General features: G+C 42.5%; 1 protein-coding gene across 3 annotated transcripts; it reads right to left on the reverse strand.

Moving 5' to 3' along the window:
- Positions 1 to 183: 183 nt before the first annotated feature.
- On the reverse strand, positions 184 to 20181 carry xrn2 (5'-3' exoribonuclease 2). 3 transcript variants are annotated; one of them, XM_057016690.1, is made up of 31 exons: positions 19948 to 20181; positions 19045 to 19172; positions 18417 to 18528; positions 18210 to 18321; positions 17956 to 18014; positions 17649 to 17738; positions 17427 to 17499; positions 17219 to 17269; positions 16957 to 17114; positions 16797 to 16871; positions 16525 to 16658; positions 16393 to 16450; positions 16199 to 16297; positions 15606 to 15650; positions 15390 to 15533; positions 14688 to 14732; positions 14107 to 14201; positions 12859 to 12994; positions 10850 to 10957; positions 10282 to 10371; positions 10131 to 10203; positions 9845 to 9928; positions 9284 to 9381; positions 8939 to 9018; positions 8748 to 8804; positions 8169 to 8237; positions 7761 to 7892; positions 6848 to 6966; positions 2164 to 2227; positions 600 to 816; positions 184 to 378 (listed from the first exon to the last, which is right to left on the reverse strand). In XM_057016690.1, exons 1-31 carry the CDS (start codon positions 20020 to 20022, stop codon positions 319 to 321), a joined length of 2940 nt encoding a protein of 979 aa, XP_056872670.1. In that variant the 5' UTR covers positions 20023 to 20181; the 3' UTR covers positions 184 to 318. The 3 variants fall into 3 exon arrangements, with proteins under 3 accessions (XP_056872670.1, XP_056872669.1, XP_056872671.1); XM_057016689.1 differs by having other exon boundaries at positions 16199 to 16306; XM_057016691.1 differs by lacking the exon at positions 14688 to 14732 and having other exon boundaries at positions 16199 to 16306.
- Positions 20182 to 20542: the final 361 nt, after the last annotated feature.

Raw genomic sequence — 20542 nt, forward strand, 5'->3', positions numbered from 1 at the left:
GGAATATACAGTATTTTAAATATGAAAATTAGCTACATTCCGCACTGGAAAATGTTTGAAATGACATCCAATTTAAATAGTTAAAATATTTAAAATGGAAAATTTTACTTTACAATATTAAATTTTGAAAGATTTTAGTGTTTTGTCATTAGTCTGAAGATCTAAGAAATAAACACAGGACACTTTGTCCTTGACTCACTTATATTTTAACAAGTTTTGTCTTAAAAATCACAGTACATAAACATTGCTTGACCAATTAAAAAAGAGAACAATAAAATGAAAAAACAGAAAGATGAACGGCGCCTGCCCCCCAGGACTTTAATTCCACTTGTATCTCCTGGAGGGTGGAGGGAGCGGGTAACCTCTGGAGCTGTAACCCTGAAGCACACAAACACACAAGTTCTCAGTCATTAAAACGTCCACTGAACTAATTAATTTCCACCTGAAAAATGAAAACAAAAATGTTTTGCATTAGATAATTATCTCTAAATGATCTGAAGCCAAAGGAGAAACCAAAAAAAAAGACTTCATTTTGATGAGTAAATAAAGCAGTGAGCCCGACTCCCTCTGGGCCCGGCCGAGGCCGAGGCTGCTCTTACCTGATGGGGGGGCCCTCGGCCATCTCTGCCATCATCCCTGACGTCGTCCCTGCGATCGTGCCACTCGTCTCTGTGGTGATCGTAGCGCTGCTGGTAGCCGCCGCTGCCGCCGCCGCCGCCGCGCCCGCGGCTCACGTTCTGCTGGTACGCCGACTGCTGCGACTGCACGGCCCGGTCCCATCCATGACCCCCCCCGCCTCCTCCATACTGCTGCTGCCTGCAGACACCAGAGCACAGCTGCTCAACACTCAGGAGGTTTCAGACTCCTTCCGTCTGTTTCATGTTTCTCTAAATGTTTGGGAGGAAGCGACGGCCACTTTGATGCTGCAGCAAAGAGAAAGTTTATCCCACAGAAGAAATATTTGACAATTAAAAAAAGACACAAAACCTCTCAGGTTTCTCAACATGTCAGATTTAACTCTGAAAAACAAAAGGATGAAGAGACGATCTGGATCCCTTTTAAATCTTGAGTATTTCCTACACCAGAGCCCCCGGCAGCACAGCTGTTGTTCTATTCACTGAATTTAAGGGTGATTCAGAAATGAATCATTACTGAAGAGCAAATTGACGTTTTTTGGAGTGTGATGAATATTTGTGAGAATTTTAAATTCTTGAAAAGGTCAAAATAAATTCCAGGATTCATAATTTCATCCGTTATTTTGCCACTAAATAATCTTCCCAGTTAAATTCTTGCAGATGAAACTTCTGGAGATTTTACAGCTAATCTAAAGTGGCTTGTTTGAATAAATAAAGTCATTTAGCAAGGAACCGATATTAGAGAACAAAGTTGTCAGTCATGTAAAACCAGAAGAACGGGGCGCTCATGACGCAGCAGATGAGAGGCGGTTAGTGACCTTCTGCATCCTCCCATCCATGCCTGTTTACTGAGGACTCAAGTTCTCAGAGAGATAAACCGGCCTCTCCTGTCCGATGACTCCCTCCACTCACGTCATTGACTTTGCTATAAACTCTGACAGATTCACATATGGCTGGATTCGCCCTCGCAGCCTCAGGGGGAGCGGGCGAGCCATCCCGCCCTGGAGACAATGTGTGGGACCAACGGCGGCATTAGAGGTCTCTTCTTGATAACAATGAAGAACGGAGGGAGCTGGAGAAGCAGCCCCATCCCTCATTACTGAACCATGTCACACTCAGGACGGAGCTGGACTTAACGGAGCACTGGAGTCCATAATCCCTCCCTCTCCGCTCCAAGTTTCCTGCTGCATCTCATTTGGTCCCAGAGCAGCTAAAGAAACAGTTTTCAGTGGTCACTAATAACTACTGACCTGTGGCGACATAAGGCCACAATGGGCCTGAAGAGTCGAAGCTGATTAAGACTGTGGAGAGGCTGTGGAGCCCCCATCAATGGGCGGCCTGTCAGGCAGCGGCGCAGGGAGCCACAGTCTCCCACTGCATCAGTGCTGCCTCATTAGGCTGCACAAACCTCCTCCACAGAAGTCCGGCGGGAAGGAGGCCCACGTCTGCACCGAACCAGGCCCGACCTGACGTTTGCTCATTTGCACCGTCACGCCGCCGTTCCGTGGACCCGCCTGACGGAACTCACCTTGAAAACTGCGGCTGCTGGTGGAAGGACGGTGGCGCTCCCAGCAAACTGTTCGGTCTGGAATCTGTGGAAAAAAGAAAAAAGGCTGACAGCAACTGTACTGCTGAGATTCTCTCAGGTTCCATCGCTGGAGAAGTGCATTATGGGTCCTGTCATAATTATCAACACACTGTTAGACAGGCACTGTTTGACATCAGGTCGCATATTTTAAAAATGTGTATTGCATCTAAAAATGTTTTGAGATCAAGCCTTATAATCAGAACTTTTTAACCTGTAACCAGTAAAAAAAAAAAAGAAATGTGCCAATGGTTAAACAATGAGACAAAATACTGATATTTCACTGTCAAGAGGCCAAAAGCCTCCAAATTCCCACTAATCCAGTTACCAAAAATAGCTTTTATTTTTGTCAGCGATTCAGCGGAATCATGATAAACTTAAAGTCTTTTAAAGGGTGGAGCTAAGGGACAATGGAGTGCCAACATTTGCATTTTTCTCTTCAGAAAATGAAATAAGCATTCAGCTGGCAGCTTTGTGGACACCTCAAGTACCGCGGTTCCATCGCCGCAAGCCCTTCAAAAAGACACACTTAAAAAAAATAGCTAACGGTTTCTTCCAGATTCTCTGTTGCCAAGGCGATGACCAGCTGCAGCCGCAGAGGCTGTTTGTTTATAGGGGCAGGTCTGAGATGGGGGGCGAAGGGACAAGAAGAGGAGGAGGCAGAAGGAAAGATCAGAACCAATAAATGATTTTAGACTCAACCCGGAGTCAACACCGTGGGGCCAGAGGTCAACAATAACATTCCTACCAAGCCCCAACAAGAACTAAACTCCACCATCGACCAGTAAACACAATTTATCAGATTTACTAGCATACAAAAGACTAAAAACACGAGAAATAAATACCGGCTTGTTTTACTGCCGGAATGGTCCGAAATAAATCGGGTCAAACCTGATGCTTTGGATCTTTATCACCACATTTCTGTCCTGTTATCGCACAAACTTCTGTCCTTCCTGACGCAGACGTGTGACGGGAAAAAAAAAATCATTTGAAGAGATGCTGAACCAGAGACGAGCGTGCAGCAGGACCACCGGGAGAGGACACATTTGGGATTCGGATTCAGGCTTTCTGACATCGGCAGAATGACAGAAACCATTTCTATGACCTTCGCTGAACCAAACGAGTGAAATCCTGGAGGACAGACAAGGTCAAAGTCAGGGAATAAATAAATGATGCTACTACGTGTGTGATGCAGCAGGTAGGACGCGCTAGCAGCAGGGACAGACTGCTGCTTTTCTTTTGCTGGCCCAGTTTTACGTTTGATTATCTCGTCCGCCAACAAACTTAAGTGGACCACCCAGTCGGGCTCCAATTATAACTACGCCGTTCTCTGGCCTTCTTTTCCTCCTCTACTGATGAGTCAAAGGAGAAAATCACGAGTGGACACCTGTCAATCTCCTTAATTAACAATGATCTGAACATGTATAGACCTCCAGTCTGCACCGGACAAAAGCCAACAAAGGATTACGCTTTAAATCCTTAAAACACGCTGCCTGCACTGTATTAACAGAAGGATTACAACCGCGCTAAACAACTAAACGTCTCTCTCCAACCTTTTTCAATTAGATCAGCGACTGTTTGACTGGACTGCTGTCCAGCAGGAGACACCAGCAGCAGGACAGTAACTCTGGATTCAAACACAAGCAAGAAAAGAACCTGGAACCAAAAGATAAAGTAGAATAACAGCAACAATTTTACAGCCCAGATGCTCACCTGACAGATGTTTTCTGACTCAAACATTCCAAATGGATCAACTGTTAAATGGAACACCAGCAGATACTAATATATCAGGTGATGTCCATGAGTGTCTGCTCTTCTTTGGTTTTTGATCCAGCTCTTCTTTTTCCCTGCAGGCTGTTTAAATTGATCTGGAAGATCAGATGTGGGGACCATGAAATGATCCCTGGCCTTCCATGACAGAGGTCATGAATGTTGTTGTCACACACAGCTTTACCACCCACTTAAAGAACCAGTTCCTCTACTGGTCAGCGCTCTAAATCTGGTCATGACCCATACCTTAGAAACTTTACTGAGAACGCGGCTGCTGTGACACGCCAGGCTGCATTTTTGTAGTCTTTGTTGCTGGAGTAAGCCTGGCAGCCAGGCTGAGCAGCCATTATGTGCAGTTGTTATTCTGAAGTGGCCCTGAGTTGGGAGGCTTATCAGCCACTGTGGTCGCTGGATGATTCTGTTACTTTTCTGCCCTGGTTAAAATTTGGTGTCAGGACAATAATGGCCACCAGCAGAGACTCCCCGGCTGGTTATTAAACACCAGCTGGTGTGGGGGTCCGCCACAAAGCCCCTCGGCTTGTTTCAGAGGCAGCGTGTTGACTCGTCACTGCAGGAGGGAGAAGCAGCGTCAAAGGGGGAAGTTAACTTTGGTTTCAATCCTCTCCAGAGTGCAGCGCACACCCAATCAAACGGGATCCTCCGGATGCTTTTATCAGAGGGGCCACTGTGTCCAGCACAACCACTCCACAGTCTCATTACAGCCCAGGTCTCCCACCACGTTAATCAGCAACCAACCAATACCACCACCCCCCCCCCACCAAAAAAACCCCACACAAAAGCTCAGAGGAGCAAAGCCTGCAGTGATTACTGGCTGAGCGGAGGATTGGCCCTGAGAAAGGGGTTTCTGGACAAAAGCAGGGCTCTGGGCTCCTGCAGCAGGAAAAAGTCCACTTGTCTGGCCGATCATTCTGGTCCCAAACAAAACAAAAAAGTGAATTATTTGAGCCGATTAAATTCAAACACAACATTTTCGCACAATGAGGACTTTCTGAACACTTGTGATGTTTAAAAAGGCAAAAATGAGCTTAAATTAAATATAATATTAAAGGTACGACATTTTCAATGGGGGCATTTGATGGGGAAAAAAACCCTGTGATCGTGTATTATAACCTTGACAAGCAGAATGCATTTATTCCCATTTGATGATGTCATCTCCCCAGCATTGATGGGAAATAAATGTAGAGCAAGCGAGATGATAAAACAATGTCCAGGGCTAATAATTGGCAAGTACAACATTAAGAACGAGCACCAGAGGCCATCGGCGGCGCCATCGCAATCCGGTGGAGCCAAAAAAACCCATTTGCATCAAGTGCTATCAGAATAGCGACAACTCCCCCGCGCGCCATCAGTGGGCCGAAGAGATTATTCATCTACTTGCAAATTAGCAAATCAAAGTCAAACTGGAGGAGAGCTGGCAAAGGACCGCTGGGCCGAGCGTGATCAGGAGCTAGGAATAAGATTCTGTCTCCATGTGTGACGAGCCACTCCAACAGAAGAAGAAAAGCGCCTTCAAACACATAATGTACACTGCTACATTAAAACAAAAACACCCTTTTATTTAAATACAAGCGTCTCTACTTTGGGATTTTCATGCTGTTTGTCATAAAGTTGTCAGGGAGCGACTAATCATATTTCCCAAACATCAGCTTTTACTGAAACTCCAAGCCAGAATGAAGAAAACGTGAAACATAATCAACCTGAACCTCTTCCAACAGTAATATTGAAATCAATGGAAGTAGTGGATGCAGCACAGCCACACGCCACTGTGGAGCAGAAACTGGCCTCATTTGCTGGCTGCCATAACAACACATCCATGTAAAGGAAATGTCAGCCCACAGGGAAGTTTCTGGCAAAAAGAGCAGCAGTAAATCATGATTAGTAAACTGCTCAAACCCAGGTTGGTCAAGTCTGAAGCTCACAACTCACAGCTGAGCGAGATCTCTTCATGCAGCAGTCAGACAGACAAAGTACCCTTATTTACCCTCAAAACCTTCATCCACTCAGACAAAACCACCTGCCTCTGCCTCAGACTGGTTGGCAGGGAGGAAGCGTTCAGGATTTTGTATTTAAACCTCTGATTCACATTAGACAAAACATAAAAACACCCGGAACACCAACTGTTGCAAGGCTGCAATTGAGAGGCAGTTTTTAATCAAGACAAATGTTCAGATGAAGCAACCTTCACCTGAGCCTCGACAAGATAAATACATGTGAAATGAAGGTCTGAATTATGTAGTTATGTATAGAAACGTGCACTCAAACTCTGCCACCGCCGACAGTTCACACCCATAAAGACTGAGGTCACCGTTAAAAGACACCGACTCAACTACCGCGTCTGCATCCTTCAGTGGAGATGTTGGACGGTTGTCATGGTGAATCCAGCTCTGCGCTGGGAAAGCAGGAAATGGGAATTTTCCCACAGCTGCAGATTTTCACCCCATTTTTCAGCGTTTCACACACGTCCCTGTCGCCAACTTAAAAATACACTCGACTCTACGCAGTTCATCCCAAAAACCTCCATTTACACTTCACATGGCCTCAGGACACAGGGGAAGAACAGGGGGGTCATCTGAAATGATTCTGCAATCTGGTATCAATCCGTCTGTTTAAGTGAGGATGGAGCTGCTATCCTAGATTTTTGGTGCTCTTATTGGAGAAGGTAACTCAGAGCACCGTGGCACTCAGGCCGTCAAGTCTTCACAGAAATCAGGCTCAGTTCAGGTTGTGACCTCTGTGAGACCTCTAATCTGCAACCTGGCTCGTTTTTCAGCTACCTTCATGATCAAAATCAGAGCAGTCGTGTGCGTGTTCGTGCGAGTGAGCATGCGTGTCTTACGCTGGAACGATTGGTGTCTGCCTCCATGAGGAGGTCGGTAGTTTCCTTGGTGGTAGCTGCTTGGTGGGGGTGCGCTGCTGAAGTGTCCTCTGCCACGTTGGCCCGTGTTCAGATTGTGACTGCAAGAAGAGAAGAGGCCGTTTTTCCTCCAAGAACCCCTGATCAACATTCACTGAATCTAAAGATTGATCATTGTGATTATTCCCATACAGAGATCAGGACATTTCCTCCATTCCTTAAAAACCCTTTTCCACCTTCTACCGCAAGTTCTTTAATGGATATCCAGCATTTTTGTTACACCCCCCCAGGATCAGGTTTTAGACCTTAATTTGTGGTTTTATGTTGATAGGTAGACTTACAACTGTTGGCTTCGTCCTCACTTGGGTGTATAATGTTTTGAGAACACAAATCAGTTACAGGACCAAGACAACACAACACAATGTAATTACAAGCCACAGAAGGTTTTAGCAGCTGACTGTTTCATTACAAAGCTGTGCGAAGTAGGAAATTAACGAAGGGATTCAGCTGAGAAAAACAGGCTAAACGCAGTATTTAGATCCGTGCATAATTAATTTACAGCCATGTGACAGAGGCAGATGTTCAGTTGTGTACTCTTGCTTAATGATAACTTGTGGAAGAGGTATGTGGAATCATCATCAGCAAGGTTGGTTCAAGGGGACTGTTAACAACATTTCTACACATTTACCATCTCTCTTTAGGAAGGGCTTAAGAGAACTGGAAAGATGCCATTATTCTAATTTTTATGCATCTTCTGAAAGAGAAAATGGTGAAATTTATGGGGGTTTTGCAAATGTATTGCCCGGGCCTTTTAGGCATTCACTTTATAAAGACTTTTTTCATACTAAAGGGGGTTCAAGTGGACACAAAGATGTCGGGTTCCAGGAAAACTCACCCCAGAGCTCGGAAGGAGGACTGGTCCAAGTGGGCCTGCTGTCTGTTGGGGTTGAAACCCAGCTGGGGCCTCCAGGAACCCCTGTGCCCACCCCTTTCAAAGTCTTCTGGCTTCAGAACATTAGTTGGAATCCTGGAGAGAAGACACAAATCAGAGTTGGACTGAAGCTGACTTTAATGTGAGGACACCTCAGTGACGGAACCCCACCTGAGGAGATCTCTCATTCACCAATAGAGGATCACAAATTGTAACTCATAAGCTGATTATTTTCTGTTATGGTGAACTTGTGGTTCTCTAAAGTTTACAGAAAATGATTTGGGCTTTTGTAACAAAGGTTAATAATAAAAACTGTTTTGAATAAAAGTATAAAACTAAAAAAATGGTTTAAAATTGAAAGGAAAAACTCACTTAGCTCTGGGAAGGAGTGTGGCCTTGAACACAAATCCATCAGGATACTGTGGATCCAGAAATTTCACCCTGCAAAGAAGAAAGAATGAGCCGCAAGAAAGGCTGCATATTTATTAAATTCCTGAGGGGAAAATCCCCGCGACAGTTATTGATGTGGAGGATTACTCTGAGCGATGGTCAACACTTTACTCTTCAATCTGCCATTTGGCTGCAAACCGGAACAAATTCCAGGTGCGACAGAGAAAAAGGCAGTGGTGACCTCACAGGACACAAACTGCTACACAAGGAATCAAAATAAAAGCCTGAAATCCCTGTAGAGATGTTCAAATACACACAAACACACAGGCTGAGAGTTCTGAAATCAGGTTCCCACTAACCATGAGCTGAAAAACCACATTAATTTAGTTTATGACTCTTTCCCAGAAATCTCTTAAAAGGCTGCTTGTGTCTTCATTTATTCCAATTTGGACTTCTTTTGTGACATTGATCTTTTCAACACCTCAGCCTGGAACAGTTGCTCAAATGAAGGGGAAAAAAAGCTATAATCTCTGTTTAACCTGAGTTTTTGTGTGTTCTTACCCAACTGAGTTGTTCTGTGTGATGTCCCGAAGTGTTGGGATGGGGGACATTACTGCCCTGAAGGAAAAAAAGAAAATCACATAATCTTACATATAAACAGATGACAGTGTTCACTTCTGACCAGCTCTACCTGCTAGACAAACACTGGGACCAAATGTACAAAAAGTAGAAATAAAGCCAGTATTCCTTACTTATCTGGTAGAATAGGGTCGTCATCAAGATTTAAAGTACCTTGGATTCCATGGCACAAATCTGCTGGGATCTCAGTGCCCTGAGGGAGATTAGCACGGAGCAGGAGGGGTCGATGAGATTCCCAGAGTTACAGGAACTATTTTACACAAGTCAATTAGACCAAATCCATACATACACCTACTGAACAGGAAAAGAGCTCAGCGTCCTTTAACTAAGGTAGCTTTAGGAGATTTAAGTGTTTTATCTTCACTTGTAAAACCTGTGCTTGGATACATCAACACAACGTTCCCAAAAAGTCCGACCAAGACACAGGTCTGCAGCTCAGACAGGAGAAGAGCTGTTACCTCAGTGGCCTCTGTGCGGTACAGCTCTTGGATGAAATCGTAGAGCGGGTGGGCCTTCCCAAGAAAAATGAAGTCGCTGCCGAGGCTGTTTCTTTTGACTGCAGGACAGGAGAGATGGAGGAGAAAACGGTGAAATACTGAGGAGCCTGAAAAGCTGATTTGGCTAAAATAAAGCAACTCAAGGAAGACTTTTATATTAAGATGGCAATTTTATGATAAACAAACAGTAAATAAGTCATTTAAATGGAAGTACAGCAGGAATTTATCAACTTTTCTGTCAATTACACACAGAAAAATCACATGATTTAACGACAGCTAAAATTTATGAACGTGTGGGAATAACACGCGTTCAAAGATGTCAGCATGGAGACGATATATCTCAGGACACATGAAAAAATAATTCTGTTTTAGAAAGATTTCTAGCTGCTGCTACAACACATCACAGCCAACAGTGGTGTATGAAACAACTGGAAAATGAGAAAAGCTGCCTGGAGACTCCGTCCTGTAATTGCATGTATGCAAAAGAGTTTGTTTTTTGAAAACATTTGTTTGCTTTGCTACCTTCTTCAGGTGTGAGGTCGGGATAGACGTCTGCCAGCGCTGCTCTCAGTCGACGTTCATCCACAAAAGGTAAAAGGGCCACGCCTTTAAGATTAAACAAGACCGATTAAGGCAGGTCACAGAGTTTCAAAAGCACGTCCTAAAACTCTTGAACATTCCAGCTCTGTCCAGTCTTGGTCCTGAGTAAACTAAAGCATTGTTTAACCTCAGTGACATATCTCCAACATCTGGAAGTGACAAGGAATCCAAGCAGAAATACAGAAAACAGATGAGGAAATTCACTCACCCTGCCACGCATACTTCTTTCCATTGAGATCAATAGCAAAATCATCTGGGTAGAAGTCAATGATGGACGAATCCTACACCACAAGACGTGCTTGGTGAGACAGACGTACAGTGCAGATATACTTAAACACGATTCTAGACTCCACACTCACTGGACTGCTCATCAGGTTTCGCCATGTTTCAGGCAGGAAGTTGCCGCTGGCAGCAGGAAACACACTCATCAGTTGCTCCAGTGGTTGGAACTGCACAAAAATTCAAATGAGATCCAAAATTCTCACCAGACAACATCGTAACCAGGCCAGATGCTGTCGAGCCAAACCTCCTATATTTCACCACCATGTACCATAGTTTCATTTCCTTTCACCAAACTAATCAATGTCTAACTGTTCAAATTCAAACACATTGAACCAGAACCTGGTAAAGAAGATGTTGTGTAGATGTGACACAAGTGTGTCGGTGAATCTGTAGCTGCATTTGGTTAATAATCTATACAGACAAAAGGAAAAACAGTCACGTGTTCTTTAAACTGATATTTAATATTTCTACTCCCAAATACACGGGGAGGCCTGATTGGGTCTCTCACTGCAGGAGGAGGACAAAAGCAAATAGGACAAAAGCATCTGCACACTGACTAAAATGGAGATGTTTAAAAAAACACAACGGCCTTCGGTTTCCCTCAGAATGCGAAGGAAATTAAGACAGAAGTGGTTTCCATCTTACCGGTTTGGTGTCTTTCTCAAAGTCTGTGAACATTCCTTTGATGTCCTTGAAGTCGGAAGCGAACGGAGCGTAATGGAACGGGAAGTACCACTTCCAAGAGGCGCAGCCCTGCAGGGATAATAACATCTATTTATATCCACCTGATGCTAAGCAAATATAGATGTCAATTTTTTAAAAACATTTCCTTTAGCTCAATAACTTACAAAATAACCAACCTGTTTCTTTGAAGGAATCTCTCAGTTCTAAAATAGATAAACCGGCTGGGAACAATTTGGAATCAACTATAATCTAATCTACATGATGCACAAGAAAATAAAACAGCAGCAAGGGAACATTTTGTTCCCTTAATTGCTTTTGGTTTGATTAGTGAATCACAATCACAAGCATCAACATCGTGTTGTAATCAGATGCTCTCATATCTCCAAAATGATTCCTCCCCTTAACTCTGCATTTCTGATGAAAAGCTGGGGCGAAGAAGAGCAGCAGACATTAAAGCAGGTAGTCCAGCAGCTCCAGCTTGGCGCCACTTATCCTTCTCTGACAAACAAATGTCAGACCAAAGGACCTTCGCTCCACACAATCCACCTCTGAGAAGCCCTGACACCTCAGCCAGTCTCCCCACACGATTATAAATGATGCTCATTCAAATGATAATATGGGACTTTACCATGATAAACGGGAGAAGATCAAAAATCCTCTGCATTTAAATTATCGCAGATGTTTGCAGCCTTCAGCAGAGACACCAGAAAAACTACATTTACTTGCCGTTTCACATACGCTGGCAGCACAATTAAGGACATCGTTTTCAGGCTTATTTCCTAATCAGAAAATCGCTTCAGCTTCATAATATACAAACAATTTTAGAATCAATTGCAGATGACTGAAGAACATTGAGCCCCTGTTGGGAAGGTTTTACGCTGGACTGTTGGATGAGGCTGGTTAGGACAAGTTCTCTGGCTGTAATTAAGAAATGATAAAGGTCTAATTCGTTTTTAAGTTTATGAATCAAATAAAACCTGAAGAGTTTTAAGCTCCAAATGATTTAAAAAAAAATGCATCAGTAAAAGGAATTACTCTAGAAAAAAGTCAAACTGAACGAGGTGTGAATGGATTTATCCTCTGATCATTTAGCGAGGTGTGCATGATCATAACTGAGTAGACCGAAGCCTGAATGTGCCACAGCATGCAGCAGACACGTCCTCGTGTGCCCAGGGGCTCACTAATCAATTCACCCCCCAAGACAGGCTCAGATGGGCCAACATGTGGAGCCGGAGAGCTTCACTACCGACGCCCAAATCCTCTCTAGCTCTTCTGAAGAGAGCCCAAGGCTGCTGACTTCATTTCAAGATAGAGATCAATATTTCAAAACAATGAAATGATTTGATGTTGTGCAGATACCAGCCTGTAAATGCTGCAGCTCAGCACCACCCAGCAGTCCGATCTGGTCGGAATTCTTCTAAACCAGCTGGTGTCCAAACCCAACAGGAGTCAACGAGTCCCTGACTTCAGCGATGAAACCCCCAACTCAGGTCTAATAACCTGGGCTGTTTTTCCCCACAGTCAAATTCTATTAGAAGCGATTTCTCCTTTTATTATTCAACACTTAAAAAATAAATGATTAAAGGACTCGTAACGAACACACTAGTGATTTTGCCTTTTCAGAACTGGAGTTAATAAAATAAATTAACAGCTTTTATACCTCAGGATGAAGATGGGACCTTTTAATTATACCCATTAATGCCACAGAAAAAGAGAGTGTGGTGGTGCAAAGAGTAGCCCTATTAAAGAGTTTTTAAAGGTCATGAAGACTCAGCCAGGCTGTCAATCATGTCACATCCAGTTTTACTGGTCAGGAAAAACTGGTAACTCAAACAACCCTTTCATTCAGGTGACTGGTCTGAAACAGCCAAAGTGCTTTTTTCTGATATTTATGTTAGCTTCATCATCAGAACAAAAGGACAATTCTCAGTTCAAAGCATTTCAGGTGATTAACCCATGGATGAGGATACCTGGTAATAGTAGCGTAGAACCCAACAGAGACCCTCCACATACGACTGGACCACCTTCTTCCTGAAATCCTCGTCCATCACGTCCACGTCAAACTTGTTCTTGTAATATCTCTGCTTCCAGCCCTCCTCCCAGAGCCTACAGAGAGACCGCAGGTTTACGCACTGAAGACCAACTTACAGAAGAGTTTAGATTTCTGCAAACTTAACTGCAGTACATTCAATGAGTTTAAATAACCTTCAACTAGACACACAAGAACAGTCCAGCCTCATCTGTCAGCTAATGATTAGCATCAGACTGCTTGCACATTACTGACACTGTAACCTTGAAATGTGAATGTTTACTGGAGCAGACAGCTGCATTGAAACATATTCACCTTAGAAATCCTTATAAAAACTATACGTTGTTCTTCTCTTGAAAGCTTTAAAACTCCCATAACTTCCCCAGCGCTACTGGAAGAGTTTAATGGCTTTGACTTCGCTCACATAATCACGGCTGTCCAGCATCTGTGCTCTGAATCTTTGGAGCGGCCTGTGGGGAGCGGCGCTCCTGAGAGGAAAGCCGCCATGAATACCAATTTAGCCCGATGGATTTAGCAGCTTTGATGAGTGTGTCAGAGGAATTTACTCGAATATTCCTACTTTCCATATTAATGATGTAGAGGAGGAGGTGAAAGCTGCTCAGCAGAGGCGTGAGTGTGTGTTTAAGTGTGTGTTTGTGGCAAAGAGTTAAACAGCTTGTGCTGCAGCGCGCTGGCATTAATGAGTCCATCTCTCTGGGTGCGTTTGTTAAAGCCATCCTCCCTCAACTGGAGCCAGCCTGGAAAGATTTTTTTCATGTTTGCTACAATTGTTTTTACTTCAGCAGATTGTTTTGAAGCAAATCTGTGACAGCTTACCCAAATACTAGTTATTATTTGGCAAAATTCCACTGTGATTACTCTGCATAATTGTGAAATATTCAACATTCTGAATGTCAATGCTGCATATCTGACCAAGCAGGTAAAAGTGGAGCTGAATCAGTGTAAATTAGGTCAAATCTATACAAGTGCTGCTGATAAGCTCATACAAACATAATGGACAGCAGCACATTTTTTCCACCAATTTAATTTGATATTATCAAGAGGGAGTGCTTTGATTGGCTGCTGGATTTCATTAAATTGGTGCGCAGACAGAAGGACACCGCACAAGAAGTGAAGAGTTGGTGTTTACCCTTGATTTGAGGCCGGCCCATCGTGTGTGAAGCGTTACCTGACATTATCTTCGGGCTCTGGTTCACTGTCGCTGTCCTCGGCTTTTCTCTTTGCCCCTCTGCTCTCTGTGCTGTTGTCTGGGCAAGCAGAGGACTGGACAGAAAATAAAGAAATGGAATATATTATAAGAACATATAACCTGCAGCCATCATAGCGGGAGTGTCAAACTTGAGCCACTCTGTTGCTGGATATGTTGATTTTCTACATCTGAAGGAAGCTGATGGAAAGAACCCACTACCAGAGCTACTCCGTGTTCCCTTTTTATGAAGCTTTTGTGCTCCTTCATTCATGTGCTAATGTATGGCTGCCAACTGTTTAACACCATACGCAGCTTAACGGGATTTCAATAGATTCATGACCATGAACTGAAGCAAAAGATGACGCAATTGAAGATACTGTTCAGCTACAATTCAACTGATCCATACAAGTGTTAAAACAAATAACATAACGCCACATTTAACAGATCCACGACCATGCAAAAGGCTTGAGTCTTCATGAAAACACTGCACCAATCTTTTACCAAATTGGAGAGAAAATGTATTTTTCCATTAAAAATAATCAAGCACACATTACACTTACATTGCCCCCATTCCTCATGGCAGCCTTCAGTGACTGAGCAGCATCCTACAGAAAAAAGCATCATCACTGTTACACCGAGTCTTTCTCCCTCACTTCATCTGAAGGCACAGCAGGAAATCAATGTGTAACCACCATATGCTCAGTAGTGTTTATGCATGCCGCCAAAATTGGATCCAACCTTCAAAAAGACTGCTTGCTTATTCTGTAGAAACCAGATAATCACCAGGAGTTGTAGGTGGATCAGTTCACGACAGAGTCCACGGCAGACCATTATTTCATTGGAGTCATTTTTAACAAACCACAGTTGCTCATTCAACCTTTGATTTTTATCTTCCTTATTGTATTATTAAGTCTCTGATCTCGGCAGGGAAGCCCGGACCCTCCTACCAGGTCGTCACACAATACACACACCACACATGCTAAATCTAAAATGGCTCCAGCATGTCCGAACGTCTGCCCCAGCTAAAAAAACAAAACAAAACAAGAGTCTTGGCTGCACCCAGGACGTGCACAGACCCCCTCTACTGGGATCACTGGATCCAGTGGAGCATCAGCTCTTCACTAAACTGCTGTCTGGACTGAAAGTGGCATCTATTTGAACTGTTTCTTACAACACATTATTATACATAAATGCAATGCAGGCTTAAATACCTTGTGAGATAAACATGTGGTAAGAACAGATTAGGCATAAAGCAACTGTACCTTGTTGTTCCGCTCCATGGACTGCTTCCTCATCTCATAGGCTTGGTGCCGAGCATTTTGGACCGCCTCGGGTTGATTTCTTCCCCCCAGGGCGTGGGGAGTAAACTGGCCTGTGGTCAGGTAGGCAGGGCCCCGTTGCTCCATCTAAGACATCACAGTACTCTTAACCAGTCACTGTCATCGAAGCCTTCATAAAATAATATGATGTTTATGTACCTTCATTCTCTTTTTTTTCTCTCTCATTCGTCTCTTAAAACCTTCCTGATAAAAACAAAATAAGAAAATTACAGAATTACCAAAAGAAAGCTTCCAACAAGAATATAGGACTATTATAAACTAAGTGGGATAAAACATCAGTATTTTAAAAAGCCTGGCACGGTCAGAACCTTCTGAAAACACAGAAGAATGTTAAGTGAGAATCAAAGTGATTAATTAATTCTATCCAGGTCCCCAGAAAACTGGAAAAACATTTTTCTTTACTACATGTAAAAACATTGGAGGTATTGTCATGTAAATTAAATCTTTTTTCTAGACCTGCTTATTCAACTACAATGCTTTAAAAAGAAAAAAACAAGATGTAATGACAACATATGTATCGCCCTCTAGTGGCACTGTGTCCACATAACTTGGCATCTTTACAAACAGACTTACAGCTTGATCAGCACTATAAAGTAGATAAATTACCGTGTCGCAGTAAACAAAAACAGGTGGAGAACCAACTGAATTTGAGAAGGTTTTATTCCCCAAGGCAACACAAATAACTGACATTTCCCCTCAAACCTTAATGTAAGGACGGTGTTAAAACTTACATCGTCCTCTTTGCGTTTCTTAAAGATGTTGTCCTCAGCCACACCCACTGCCTGCATGATCAGTTCAACTCGCTCCAGTTTGACGTAGCCGTTCTCTGTCAGATAGCCCTACGTTCAAACACAGAGGCGAGTTAAAAATAAAAAAACGCTGTAATAGCAGAAACCAAATGAGAGAAACATGCCGTTAAACTCACTCCAGTTTTGTGCACAACATCTTTGTAGATGCCGACGAGTCGATCAATAGCTCCCTCTCTGTTAGGAAACAATAGATGTGTTTCAGACGTGAAAGCACCAACAGTTGCTGATTTTGTCTCCATTTCACAGACCTGATTTCTAAAGATGGCAGGTGAGGAAGAAAGTCATTTCCAACAAAGAAGCACATGAAGACCCAATCGTCCACACTCCTCTCAAAGTCAAAGGGAAAGGGCAGGCTGGCCATGGTGAGCTCTCGGGCAAGGTACTAAAAACAAGGTTCATTAAAAAACTCTGAAGCGCTGCATCTAATTATTTCAATAAATAAAAAACTGTAAAATCCCTACAATGACATTAAATAGTCCACAAGCACAATAGAACAGAAATACCGCTGATAAAAACGTACCTCACGCAGCACACACAGCCGGATAAATATGAACTCCTGCTCTGAAACTGGCATGGAGTCTGCAAACTCATCGTGCTGAAAGACAGAAAAACTTGATTTTAGCTCACCTGCGTTATCAGAATATCAGCATGAACAACAGATTTGGGTGAGAGGAGCTCACTTCTCCTTGCTTCTCTCTGGCCGTGCCCTGACAATCCTTGATCTCATGGCCCAGTTGTCCACAGAGTGCACACGGTCGGGGTTTGTTGGGTTTAAACTCCTCTCTGATGATGGTGAAGTTTGGCTCATGGGTAGCCAAGCCCAGCATAATCAGATCAGCTAAAATGAAATCTCTTATTTTAGCCATGGCTGATGATTGTTGGCTTCAGGCATTATAAATGTATTTTATTAGAGATTCTTCATTTCAGGAGTTAAAATCTCACCATCGGCTCCGCACAAGCAGTGGTGTGTGTTGGGGTCGTGGTTAGGTTGAGCTGACAATATGAAGAAACATTAATCACCATTGGCAGTGGAAACTACATTCAAACTGGCAAATAGGAGAGAGATGCGTCAGATTAAAAGCATTTTATGTGAAGAAGATGAAATTGCTTCTTACATGATATGTGTTCATAATACTACATTATCATGTACCTCTCTGTCTGCGGATGAAGTCCATGATCTTGTGCTCCCCCTCACCAGGAACACTGGCATCAGACAGAAAGACCTGGGTGAAGGTAAAAGGATTGTAACATACCACAACATATTCAAATTTGAACTGACAATAGCTGAGACCTAAATAGAAAAGAGCATTTTCTCTAATAGTCTCATCTGTACAGACAACAATAGGGTATCACTGCATCCAAATGCTCTCACAGTAACATTCCTCCATCCTGGATTATTGTTGAGTCTGTCAGCAATGTAGTACCGAAGACATTTGGCCAGGTTGTCCATGAATTCTGTTCCCTAGAAAGGCAAGAGTTTAAATACCGTAAATCTGCAGCTTTAGGCAACTACACAAATAGACTAGAAACAAGCTGTAGTCATAATATATACACTGGTATTTCTTACATGCCCCCTTTTATTATGGTGACATCCACATTGGAATTACCCTACAATTTTTTATATATAATTTAAGAAAACATTTTTTTTGTTAAGTGAATGTGGTGCTGACCATACGTACCGGAGTGATGCAGTTACTGTCAAACCTTTCTTTAATCTCCTCAGGTGGAAGATAACCACCTACAGACAGAAATGCTGGTTTTAACACTTCATAAATGAAGACAAACAAGCTCTAAACTATAAAAATTCTTTACTCATACATTCTATAACTCAAAAATGCATGAATTAATTCTAAAATGATCAATTGTGATGGTAAAAATGTACATCTGGTTGAGTGCAAGTGCTTAATGTTAGGTTCAGGTGCAGACCACCCACCTCTCTGGATGACCTCCTCCCTGATGCGTTTCTTATCTTCAACTAACTCTGCTCCTTCTTTGGAGGCACGGAACCGCCGTGAGCGCTGCTGGTTCATTTTGGCGCGTGGAGCCTGGTAACAGTAAAATGGTGCAAAAATATTCAATAAATCAAACACACATAGAAAAGCTCTTATGCTGAAATTTTCTGTTGTGTTAAGTTACTTACCACTCCATCGATGGCCATATAAAGAACTCTCCTGGGCCGCACAATGTTGAATAGCCGGTCAATATACTCAAAAATGGCAACCATCATCTCATCTTCATTTTTGGGAGCAGGTCTGTGGAGAACACAGTTCAGAGTTGCAAACACACTTTAGTCCATTAACATAATTCTATTTCATAGAATTATTTTTCAAGATCAATTCAAATTATCATGGCGTTGCCTGTAATTTATTCTCATCTCTCAAATTCTCTTGTTAAGTAGAAACAAATAGGATTCAGCTGTAGGTATATTTGCCTTGAGAGTAACTTAAATTTCTGACTGAAACCTCAAAAACCCTCACCAAATATCAACACTGACCTCTTGCACTAGGGGTGGCATTAGGAATTTATCTCCTTTCAGCAGGTAATAGTCACTGCAGCTTTAGTATCAAGGTCACGTTGACGTATACAATGTGGCAGAGACCATAACCAAATACATGTGTTTTACGTTAGTATTAATCCATGAAACTGTTCTAGTCAGTGGACTTTTGAAGTACACAAACTGCTATTATTTAACAATATATCCACATTAACACATTTAAATCCAAAAAACCCCAAAACAACATATGGAACGTGACCAAAAACATCCTTACTTGTCTTCTGGATGTGTACATGGATGGATGATGCCGTTCATGTCCAAGTACAGATTATCAAATTCCACCTCATTGGGGTTTGGTCTGGTTGTGTCCACAGGAATCCGGACCCCATTACATTCCTTTCCCTGTGAAAACAGATATTTGTTTTTGTGAAACCATCCAAATTTCTGCCACAAAGGTGTCCCAACCGTTACGCATAAAGAAAAACATATCATTACTTAAGGAGAATCTATGTTACTAACTTTGTTCGGAAAAGGGATAGTCTATGACTCTGCTAATTCATTCCTGTTGTAATGGCACTCCATCTTCAATTAACGTACCATTTTTAAGCTGTAGACACAGTAATTCTTCACTCGCATGACATGAGATGTAATTCCGTTTTAAGAGTCTTTATATGAATTCCAAACGTGGTGGTAAGAAAACTTTGTGCTCCCGTATCTAATGCAGCTCACCTGGACTGACGCTGCGCATGCTCTCTAAGTCAATCTCAGGGAGCGTCATCCAAAACTTTACATCAACAATCCTTTTTATATGAGTTACACAATAACATGTACCATGCATCAAACAAATACAAATTGCAAACATAAATTGCACGTCATGGCTCTATGGCTCTTACACCTGTACAAAAACACTTACAAAAATGTTCAGCATATAAAAGGACCGACATCCATTAGCCAATGTAGCATTTATGTTTCCACATCGCATTAGCTTCCTAAATGTGTTTATTGCTAAAATTATCAGAGTCATAAGTCCCGAATACAATGGTGACGAAGGTCTAAACGTTGGGAAGGCTCTAAATCCCCCGCCTGCACAATGCTTTTAAAGCAAATAAGTACTATAAAACTATGCCTGCTATCGCTAACCGACAACCATTTAGTAGCTACCTTGCTACACACTTACCTTCTCCTCAACACAATGTACGATTATTGAAGGATATTTGCGGCTTAGCCAGCGGAAAAACGCAGGGACCCCCATGTCCGGCGATAAACCGGTAGAACAGTATCTTACAATAAAATACAAACAATTAACCAGAGGGTAAAAGTTATTAATAAAATCAAGAAAAATCTCTGCGACACTATCCAAATACGTTACTGCATGCTGTTAGCCAAGACGTGTGTATCATTTCCGGTTAGCTGTGGAGCATTTCCGGGGCATTGAAGATGGCGTTATAATATTTCGCAGCGACCTTAGTGGCCACGAAAAGTACTGCAAGCTTAAAATATGGTTCGAAAACGTAAGTTTACGCCTGATAATATTTTTGTATTTCACTCTAAAACACCTATAAGTCTTTTTCCATTTCTATTTTTAATCTCCAAATTTCTTTGTTCTCATGCGGAAAAAGAGCTGAATTAGGTGGCAAGAATATAACTACTAGTGACCCGTGCACTAATATGAAACATCGAGAATATATTTTTAGAAAATATAGTCATAAATACTCTAAATATTTCCACTACTTGATGTTAATAGCGTATCCGACCAATAATCACGTGAGTGC

The sequence above is a fragment of the Takifugu flavidus genome, chromosome 19, assembly GCF_003711565.1.
Source record: "Takifugu flavidus isolate HTHZ2018 chromosome 19, ASM371156v2, whole genome shotgun sequence".
NCBI classification, from domain to species: Eukaryota; Metazoa; Chordata; class Actinopteri; order Tetraodontiformes; family Tetraodontidae; genus Takifugu; species Takifugu flavidus.

What these genes read in the sequence shown, in the direction of transcription:
- xrn2 (XM_057016689.1), bottom strand. Translation starts at nt 20,022, where the DNA reads ATGGGGGTCCCTGCGTTTTTCCGCTGGCTAAGCCGCAAATATCCTTCA. An exon ending in TACATTGTGTTGAGGAGAAG is followed by an intron (nt 19,173 to 19,947) that starts GTAAGTGTGTAG and finishes CTGTTTTCACAG; the next exon opens with GGAAAGGAATGTAATGGGGT. An exon ending in ATGTTGTGCACAAAACTGGA is followed by an intron (nt 16,307 to 16,392) that starts GTGAGTTTAACG and finishes GTTTGAACGTAG; the next exon opens with GGCTATCTGACAGAGAACGG.